The sequence below is a fragment of the Nicotiana tabacum genome, chromosome 23, assembly GCF_000715075.1.
Source record: "Nicotiana tabacum cultivar K326 chromosome 23, ASM71507v2, whole genome shotgun sequence".
Taxonomy (NCBI): Eukaryota; Viridiplantae; Streptophyta; class Magnoliopsida; order Solanales; family Solanaceae; genus Nicotiana; species Nicotiana tabacum.
In genome coordinates this window covers 127,410,097-127,421,178 of record NC_134102.1, presented here as the reverse complement: position 1 = coordinate 127,421,178, position 11,082 = coordinate 127,410,097, and the positions used below count along the sequence as shown (strand labels likewise).

Genomic DNA, 11,082 nt, shown 5'->3' with positions numbered 1-11,082 from the left:
GCTAAAGTAGATTTTTTTTTTATAGAGTTGGTTTTTAATTGACTGTCACTCGAAAAGGAAAAGGTTTGATTCCTTTATTCTTTGATTTCTCACTCAGCGCATGTGTGAGTTGGTAGTTTTGTCAAATTATTGCATGTCTATTTGAGTGTCTGACTATTGCAATGGGTGATAATTCATCAGTTTCAAATGTACGTACTATTGCTCTAGATTCGGGGTCAATTATGACTACTCTTATTGATCATTCACATCCATACTACATTTCCTCTTGTGATGTGCCGGGAATTTCTCTGGTATCTGCTCCTTTTGATGGTACATGATATGTGAATTGGAGTAAGGGAATATTGATGTCTCTTTCTGCTAGGAAGAAAATAGGTTTCATAGATGGATCATGCCATAGACCTTCTGTTACTTCACCTCTTTAAAAAGCTTGGGATAGATGTAACAATTTAGTTGGAACATGGATTTTGACTGCTTTAATCATGCAAATAAAGAATAGTGTTCTGCACTCTAAGTCGGCAAAAGACATGTGGGATGACTTGAGAGACAGATATGGTCAACCTAATGGGGCTCAGATCTATCAGCTCAAGAACTGATTTTATGACATAGCAACATATTACTGAATTTAGTATTCTTAATTCTTTTATGACCTGCTCTTGTTGTGATTTTGTGTGTAAATGTAGAGCAAAATGGCATAATACTGGTATGATTGAGAGTGATAAAGTGTACCAGTTCCTCATGGGTCTAAATGAATCTTACACCACATCAAGAGGTAATATTCTCATGATGACATTACTTCCTAGCCTTTCCAAGACATACTCTTTGTTAGTACACGAAGAAAAACAGAGAGAAGTACAAGCAAGTGTGTCCTTCATAACTGAGACTGTTTCTCTCATTGCTGGAGGCAACAACATGCATCAACCTCAAACTCAGAATCAAGATTTCAATCATAATCAAAATCATAACATGAATTTCAGAAATGGCAACAATGGTGGAAAATTCAACATTGACTTTAGGGTTGGACAGAAGTATGTGGGAGATGGAAGAAAAAATACTATATTTTGCAACTACTGTAAAAAGCATGGGCACCTAATTGATAGGTGTTACAAGTTGCATGGTTACCCCAACAATAATCAACCTCACAATAGATTCAACAATAATGAGAAGGCTAAAAGAACTGTTGCTATGGTACAAACTTCTGAAAATGATGAAGGAACTGGATCAGAATCTGGACAGTCTACTATATGTGGAGGAGAAATAACCAAGGAGCAGATGAGCCAATTGATACAGCTCCTGCAGAATGTTGTTGTTGGGTCTCAAGGTTCTTCTCATCCTGAAGGCATTGGTTCTGCTAACTTGGCAAGTAAGGTTAGTGATTTAGATTCTAGCAGCTTTGCACAGTTTGTCTCATCTGCCTCATCTGCCTCATCTGATTCTTTATCTCAAAAACCCTGGATAGTAGATTTAGGGACTACAGACCACATGACTTCTAACTTGTCTCTTCTTTCTGGAATCAATCCCATTCATGCTTCTTACTTAGTTGTTTTACCTAATGGCTATAAGATAAAGGTCCATTCGGTAGGTTCACTTCCTTTGTCTAAAGCAATTTCACTTCCCAATATGCTGCATGTTCCTTCTTTTCAGTATAACCTAGTATCAGTTCCAAACTATGCAAGCAAATTAAAGGCTTGGTTAATTTCAGTGAGTCTACTTGCTTCTTGATGCAGGGCCCTTCTCCGAAAAGGCCACTGGAAATTGGTAGTGAAGCAGATGGGCTATACATCTTGCAGCCAGAGAAGTTTCTTAGTGATGGTTTTATCCCTTTAACTTCATATGTTCCTTTGAATAAATGTGTACCTAGTTCCAAATGTAATGCTTCCAAGAACTGTGAGAATATATCTGAGTCTAAGTCTGTAAATTTCATTTTGAATGATAAGTATACCTTGTGGCATTATAGATTACCTTTGTGGCATTATAGATTGGGACATTTACCTTACAATAAATTGAAGTCTATTTCTTCTAAGCTTTCCATTTCTGTACCTTCAACTCAATAATTTCCTTGTCATATATGTCCTTTAGCTAGGCAAACAAGGAACTTCTTTCCTTCCAATTCAATAACTACTACTTGTCTTTTTGCTCTTGTTCATGTAGATATTTGGGGGCCTTATAATACTGCTACACATTCTGAGACTAGATATTTCTTAACTTTGGTTGATGATTATTCTAGATCTACTTGGACTTATCTTCTCAGTACAAAGTCTAATACCTTCATAACTTTGAAAGCTTTCATTCTCATGGTTGAAACTCAGTTTAATTACAGAGTTAAGACAGTGAGATCTGATAATGCTCTTGAGTTACGATTAAGTCATAAATCTTATTCTTTTTTTCTCTCTAAAGGGATTCTTCATTAAACATCTTGTATAGAAACACCTCAACATAATGGAGTTGTTGAAAGGAAACATAGACACTTACTTGAAACTGCAAGAGCATTTCTTTTTCAATCCAAAGTGCCTTTAAAATATTGGGGGGAGTGTATTCTGACTGCAACCTATTTGATTAACAGATTTTCCAATTCTGTCTTACAAGGAAAGACTCCACATGAGCTTCTCTTTGGTACACCTCCTTCTTATGATCATCTTAGGGCTTTTGGTCGTCTTTGCTACATTTCAACACTCAAAAGAGGTAGGGATAAGTTTTCACCAAGGGCAAGTCCTTGTGTATTCTTGGGGTACCCTTTTGGGAAGAAAGGTTACAGGGTATTAAACCTTGCCACTAAATAGATTATGATGTCCAGGGATGTGGTGTTTTATGAGGTTGTTTTTCCTTTTGCTTTACAACAGCAGTCTCCTTCTTCTGAGTTCCATGCATCTCCCCCTCCTCTTGATTTTTCTTTCCTTTATCTTTCTCCAGAATCCTCCTCTTTACCCATACCTACAGCTTCCTCTTCATCTCTACCTATAGATTTTTCTCCTCTTCTTCCTCTTCCTCCTCCTCCATCTTCCTCTATTGTGCCTCCACTCACTCCTACTCATGTTCATGCACCTTCTACTCCATCCCCTTCTATTCCTCCAGTTGTTCCATTGAGGAAGTCAACTAGAACTCACTAAAGACCTGGGTATCTTCAAGACTTTGTGTGTAACTCTGCCTCTATTTTCTGTGCTTCCCTTTCTTCTGTTTTACCTGCTCATACCAATATGAAACATGTTTGTTTTTCTGCTTTGTCCTGCCAATCTCAATCCTTTATTAACTCTTTTTCCACTGTGCAAGAGCCTAGATTTTATTCTCAGGCAGCTTTGCATTCAGGATGGCAAGAAGCCATGTCTAAGGAATTTGAAGCCTTAGAGGCAAACAATACTTGGAGTTTGGTTTATCTGCCTGTTGGGAAGCATGCCATTTACAGCAAATGAGTTTATATGATTAAGCATAGGGCTGATGGTTCTATCGAAAGGCTCAAAGCCACGCTTGTCATTAGATGAGATACCCAAATAAGGGTCTTGACTACACAGAAACGTTTTCTCCCGTAGTCAAAGTGACTACTATCGAGTGCCTTTTAGCTGTAGTTGTCAAGAATCAGTGGCAACTTTTTCAGCTAGATGTTAATAATGTATTTTTGTATGGGGATTTAATGGAGAAGTTATATATAAAGGTCCCTCCAGGTATGGTTGTGACTTCTTCTGATTTTGTTTGCAAGTCGAACAAATCTGTGTATGGTCTCAAACATGTATCCAGACAATGGTACGCCAAGCTATCTGATGCCTTACATTCCAAAGGTTTTCAACATTCTAAGAATGATTACTCTCTGTTTTTCAAGCACTCAATTGTTGGTTCTGTGTATTTGGGGGTCTATGTAGATGATATTGTGTTAACTGGTAATGATGTAGAAGGCATCCTTCATCTTAAATAATTTCTGGATGCTCAATTCAAGATCAAGGAAGTTTTGGTGATGTATGTGTCTGATGGTATTTTGGTGAATCAAAGGAAGTTTTCTCTCAAGTTGGTTGAGGAATTTGGGTGTACTAATTCCAAGCCAACCTCCAATCCTCTTCCTTTGGGTCTGAAATTGTCTTCTAATGTGGGTAGTTTGCTTTCTGATCCTTCTATTTGCAGGAAGCTAATTGGCAAACTTAATTTCTTAACTCATACTAGTCTGGACTTGGCTTATACGGTTCAGCATCTTAGTCAATTCATGCAGACTCCCAGGCGGCCCCATTTGGATGCTGCTTTGCTTACTGTGCTACATCAAAGGATTGTCTGGTTTGAGAGTTCATTTTTCTTCTCATTCATCTTTTTCTATGGCTGCATTTTGTGATTCGGATTGGGCTTCTTGCCCTGATTCCAGGATATCAGTTAGTGGGTTTTTTGTTATGTTGGGCTCATGTCCTATCTCTTGGAAGTCGAAAAACCAGACTACTGTTTGTTTATCATCTGCGGAGGCAGAATACAGGTTTGTTTGGAGATTGGTGGCTGAATTAACTTGGCTATGTCGAATCTTGGAGGATATGAATGTTACTGATTTGACTCCTATTGTTGCTCATTACGATAATCAGTCTGCTATTCAAATTGCGAAGAACCGTGTCTTTCACGAGCGGACTAAACACATCGAGTTAGACTGCCATTTTGTTCGGGAGAAATTGCAAGATCACTTGATTTCATTGCATCATATACCTTCTAGTGCCCAACTTGCGGATATTTTCACTAAGAGCCTTCCTGGACAGGCCAATTTGCAACAACTGTCCAAATTAGGAGTGGGTTCCTCCAGCCCCACTTCCAACTTGCGGGGTAGGGGGATGGGTGGTGGGGGTATTGGGCCACCATATTTTACATCTGAGCCAGGCCCAACACTGCGTTAGAGTCCAGGCTCAGTTAGACGGGTTTAATTATTTATCTTTTACTATTTTGCCCCTAAGTTATATATAGTGGGGGCTGATTGTAAATAACTCAACCATGTATTATTTTGTATAATTAAATGTAGAATTCCTGATATTTTCTCTCTCCCCATTCTTCTAGAACTTTCATCTCTGCTTCGATTTCGTTCGAATTCATGGAGGGAACTTGAATCTTATCAAGCTCATACACACAAGTTGAAAGTTAAAATGTCACCATGGCTCATGCAATTTTCTACCTTAACTCATCAAGAGCACATAGCTTTGCATCAAAATTGTAAAATGTCAGTAAATGATGACTTTCTTCAATTGAAAATGATAAGGTGATTGCAGTTCCATGCAAAATCAGCCAGAAAAAATGAAACTTGCTTTCTTGATCAAGAAATACCTCTTTGAAATCCTCAAATGCATATGCACCTCGACAAATTCCATGGTGTAGCCAAGTTTGCAACTGAATAATTTGGTTTGTTTATCCTGCAAGCTGTGCATCTCCGGGTAACAACTATGGCAAACGCTATAGCTTATCATTGATTATCACATAATGGCCACAGAAAAAGATTTGTTTGTGCTTCCTATGAAATTCAGTAACAAAACAATCTTTTTCCTTCTTAAAGCAAGTATAGAAATACTTAATAAGGAATCAGAACATAAGTATACCTTCATTTTCAAGAATTTGGAGATATACATCAGCTGAAGGGAAATAATTATGAACTCAAGCAAGAGACCGGCTAACTGGGGAAAAAAGTTTTTTACGGTCCATTCAAACCTAAAGATTAATTTGAAATTCTTGCAGATCAACTCATTCTCTTTTCTTTCAAAATAGAATGTACCAAAACTACAAACGAAGCTAATATTTCCAACTCTTTTTTACATTTGAGACTAGGGGGTGTCAAATGGGCGTTTGGAAGATTTTGGGCGAACCAAAATAGGCTGAGTCAATAACTGGGCGAGTGAATGACCCGTCCAAAAGTTAGTTGTGCTGGGATGGACTAGGTCAAGATGGGCTAAAATTTGAATCATAGTCCAACCCGCTCAACTCTTACCAAGCTTTAATTAAGGTATTTTTTTTTTATGAATTGTTTAATTACCAAATAAGACTTTTTTTTCTTTTCTTATGGTCATATATAATATATCAAACAAAAAAGAGTTATTTTTAGAATATTTTAGCAAAGTTGTCCATGGATCAATTGGGCTAAAAATCAGCTCAACTTTATATGGATTGAGATGAGTTGGGTCAAGATGCGATGAGTTCAACAATGGCCGGGTCAATGAGCGGCCCAACCTGGGCGGGTTGAATGGTTTTTGGCTTAAATTGCCACCCCTATTTGAGACCAACTTAAGGCATGAACAAGTTAAGAGCAATGGAGATAAAAACTATATCAGAAATCACTTGAAAGTGTTATAAAATGTAGTAATTGAAGAGAAAATGTCTCTGGGTGAATCATCTTTTCTAAGCTTAATTTGGAATCTAAAGTGCTACTTCTTTCCTTAATCACTTTAAAGTTGGTCTTAAGAGCAGAACAAATTAAAATAGAGCACTCATCTTAATTTGATTTTTATGTTTTCTAATAATTTCATTTTTATATTAACACATAGAATCATATATAAAATTCACCTAAGAGAGAAGATAACTTCAACATTCAGACTTCGAAAGGTCCACTCATTTATCCATGCTTATGAGTCGTGACAACCATAAACACCTAGTTGCTTAGAAAAAAAACCATAATTGCAAGCTGATGTTTAGAAGGAACGGAAAAGATCAAGAAGCAATGAGGCCAACAAAGAGAAAAGAAAATCTGACAAAAATTAGCTATTAACTTACTGAAAAGTATAACATCAAAAGATAAAGCCTTATATACTTACCTAAAACCTGATCATATCAATCTGGAGATTGACCAAGGCATGCATTTATTCAGCATCAATCTTAACTGGGATGTTCTATGTCTTAATCGTTTGTCTTAATTTTCTGGAGTTTATAGAGATTATTTCTTCCAATTTCCTGAACGAAATAGCACTGGGTAAAAATCCCACTTCAAAAGATGATTATGATAAATATATGAAACGTTTATCTCCTGCTTGCTAAGTTCCTCTCATTTAGTTTCACCTGTGGAAGTTCTTTCACACCTCGAACATAATGGTCAAAACCGTAAGTTGATGACATTGTGAATTTGCTGGAAAAAGAAGACTGAACAAATTCTTCACGAATCACCTATCGAGAAGGAGATTCATTTATTAGTCGGGCAATTTTACAAACTCATCAATCAAAATAAGAAAGCATGTTGACACAACGTGCTCAGTTGATATTCTTTGTCTCCAAAAATCTCACTTATCAGGCTCTCTCGATAAAAGAAATGGGAATCTAATATCTAGAGGATTCGTAGTAGAACTGCAATTATGTGCAGAGGTTAGCTACAATTATTTGTTTATATATTTTGATAATGATGGTGTCCAGGCTAGATTGCGTGCATCTCGACTAATTCCATTGGGTACCTGCTACCTTCCACCAGCACAGACACCGATAACTCTGTCCGACAAGGCTTAGACAAATGAGAAGAAATAACCTAGTGTGTTTGTTTCCACTGGAATTTTAACCTGAGACCTTATGGTTTTGCACCCACTTCATTGACCGCTAGGCTACACTCTTGGGTGCTTTTCGTAGTAGAACTGAATAATCTGCAGAGGTTAGCTACAATTATAACATGACTTATACGAATACTAAAGTAAAAACCGTCTATATGACACCAAAAGCTCCAGATTATGGTATACCATTTGCTGGAGATGTAAAGATCTATGTTTTGTCCCTCTTTGTTCTGCATCTTGGCTGGTGGTCTTGAATACTGAGTTTAAGCTTTTAAACAACCTTTTTCACAACACACCCAAATCAGCATTAAGAAAGAAACTTATAATCTTTTCTGATTTATTCTACATGAGTATTATGCCTTTTCCAGATATGTGATATTTAAAGGTCACAAAGTTTGTCTTTTAAGATCACACAAGTGCATTTACCCAATAATTCCTACAAGTAATTTCCTCAAATGAACGAAGGAACGTCCCAGTTAAAATTGTTAGGCCCGTGCTTAACACATCTGGTACATATATAAATATGATTAAGAGAGTAACTAACTGAACCAATTTCTCCTTTTCTTTTTGAATTTACAGAAAAAGATTGCACCAATCAATTAAGTAGAAGATGGCTCACTTTTTAACCCTTTATCACTCACTACCACGGTAAATTAATAGCACAAATTTTTTAGATGGAATATGAAGCCACTTACATAAGTTCCTGTTCACAGCAACATGGGACTTTGAAAGATGTATCACAAAGAAAAAGGTTTTAACACATGCTCAATAAAGACACACACCATCAACCAGGAATATCTTCATATTGCACCTAAACAAATGATATTATCTTAAAGGATGAATAAAAATCAGTTTACCACAGAATCAAAAAGGACGTACACCAAATAAGTAAGTTTAACAATAAAGGAATATGAGGTGTTAAATACAATCTTCCTTTAATGTAAAGAATTATTTGTTCAGTAGCACTTTTAAGTTCCCAGCCATATAGTCTCAGAAGTAGGACAAACTTTGTGACCATGCATCGTATGAGAACATGTGGAGTCATGCATCTAACTAAGGATTTTCCTTGAAAGTAAAGGCAATTCCACATGTAAAATAAAATATGCCAATTACAGGAGGAGGCATTAGGCAACATCTGTGACACGATAAGATCAGATAAGACCAGCAGAGGCCAGCATCGTGTGTTTGCAAATGAGGAGAAGCTCCTCTATTTATAGCAAGAAATCCTTGTCCTTATAATGGATATTATGTCATGACAAATGTCATGATCCACAAATTTTGTTATAATGGATATTATGTCATAGCAAATGTCATGAAAATTTGGTCATATTACAAATCTCCACCTTGGCCTGAGTTCCGCAAATAGACCCTTCAACCATAAAGCTTCTTTGATCGCCTCGGTCACTGCCATAAATTCTGCTTCGGTAGTAGATAAAGCTACTACATGTTGTAATGTAGTTTTTCAACTAATAGCGTAACCATTGATGCAAAATACATAGCCTGTCAGTGATCTTCTTTTGTCAAGATCACCTGCATAATCTGAGTCTACAAAACCAACCAAAGTGTTAGTATTTCTCTTAAACTCCAAACATGTATTTGAAGTACCACGCAAGTATCTAAGAATCCATTTCACAGCATGCCAATGTGCTTTACCAGGGCAAGCCATATACCGACTTACCACGCTCACTGCTTGTGAAATATCTGGACGTGTACAAACCATTGCATACATAATACTGCCGACTGCACTGGAATAAGGAACTTGTTCCATGTACCTCTCTTCTTCCTCTGACTGCGGGGACTGAGCAGCTGATAACTTAAAATAAGCAGCAAGAGGGGTACTAACTGGTTTAGCATCTTTCATGCCAAACCTCTCCAAGACTTTCTCCAAGTACTTCTTCTGGGTCAGGAATAGCCTGTTGGCTTTTCGAACTCTTTTGATCTCCATGCCAAGGATTTTCTTAGCTGCTCCCAAACCTTTCATCTCAAATTCACTTTTCAGCTCACTTTTCAAATTGTGAATTTCTGTTAAATCCTTAGCAGCAATGAGCATGTCATCAACATAAAGTAATAAGTACACAAATGCACCATCATTTAACTTCCGGAAGTAAACGCAACTATCATACATGCTCCTCAAATAACCATGACCCAACATAAAGGAATCAAACCTTTTGTACCATTGTCTTGGAGACTGCTTTAATCCGTACAAGGATTTCTTCAACAAGCAAACATGATCTTTTTTTCCTTCAACTTCAAATCTTTCGGGTTGATGCATGTATATTTGTTCCTCAAGTTCGCCATGTAAGAAAGCTGTCTTAACATCAAGTTGTTCTAATTCTAAATCATACATGGCAACGAAGGCAAGCAAGACACGAATAGAGCTATGTTTAACAACAGGTGAGAAAATATCATTAAAATCAACTCCGTGTACTTGACTATAGCCATTTGCAACTAATCGTTCCTTATACCTCGCATCTTCAACCCCTGGAATGCCATCCTTTTTCTTGAAGACCCATTTGCAACCAACAATTCTTTTTCCTGATGGTGGCTTCACAAGAGACCAAGTACCATTCTTGTGGAGAGACTCAATTTCTTCATTCATTGCAATCAGCCACTTGGCTGAGTCAGCATCAGAAACTGCTTCTGAATATTTTGATGGTTCTCCAATTTCTTCGGTTTCCTGTGCAACTGAACAAGCAAATGCAACATAATCTCCAAACCTTAGTGGTTGTTTACCTTCTCTTCTTGGTCTATGTTTGTCTATAGAATACTCCTCTTCTTCTGGTTCAACTTCAGGAGTCTCAACTTCAGGAATTTCAGCTTGTCTCAACTTCAGGAGTTTCAACTGTATTTTGCTCCAAAGTTGATGAGCTTGGCTCAGAAGGAATGCCAATCTCAATCTCCACCTGGTTCTGTGTACTCTTTCCTTTATCTGTATTACAAGAACTAAAAGACTCTTTTCTAGAATGTAACATAAAGGATTCATCAAAGGTTACATCTCTGCTAATTATAAATTTTGGTGCCGTGGGATCAAGATACCATAGTCGATATCCTTTCACCTCAGATGCATACTCAAGGAAAATGCACTTTTTAGCCCTTAGCTCTAATTTTTCATCATTTACATGCATGTATGCAGGGCAACCAAATATCTTTAAATCAGAATAATTAGCAGGAGTACCTGACCACATTTCCTCTGGAGTCTTAAAGTTCAAAGGTGCAGAAGGAGCTCGGTTGACAATATAACAAGCTGTAGAGATAGCTTCTGTCCAAAAGGCGTTTGTCAACCCAACATTTGAAATCGTGCAACGAGCCCTTTCCAAAAGAGTTCTATTCATCCTTTCTGTCACACCATTTTGCTGAGGTGTCATTCTCACATTACGATGTCGAGCAATCCCTTCAATTTTGTAAAATTCGTTGAATTCATCATTACAAAATTCCAAGCCATTATCTGTTCTAAGCCATTTAACCTGTTTTCCTGTTTGTTTCTCAATCAAAACTTTTCATTGTTTGAAATTTAAGAAAACATCACTTTTATTTTTCAGGAAATAAACTCAAACTTTTTTTGAATAATCATCAATGAAAGTTAACATATACCTGGCACCACCTTTTGATGGGGTACGTGAAG

At 37.1% G+C, this 11,082-nt stretch overlaps 1 protein-coding gene across 1 annotated transcript; it reads left to right on the top strand.

Annotated features, from left to right (window-relative positions):
- The first annotated feature begins 702 nt into the window (after positions 1 to 702).
- LOC142177376 (uncharacterized) lies at positions 703 to 3,404 on the top strand. Its single transcript, XM_075245858.1, has 7 exons — positions 703 to 1,575; positions 1,725 to 1,884; positions 2,149 to 2,327; positions 2,422 to 2,504; positions 2,561 to 2,753; positions 2,838 to 3,068; positions 3,285 to 3,404. Exons 1-7 carry the CDS (start codon positions 703 to 705, stop codon positions 3,402 to 3,404), a joined length of 1,839 nt encoding a protein of 612 aa, XP_075101959.1.
- Positions 3,405 to 11,082: the final 7,678 nt, after the last annotated feature.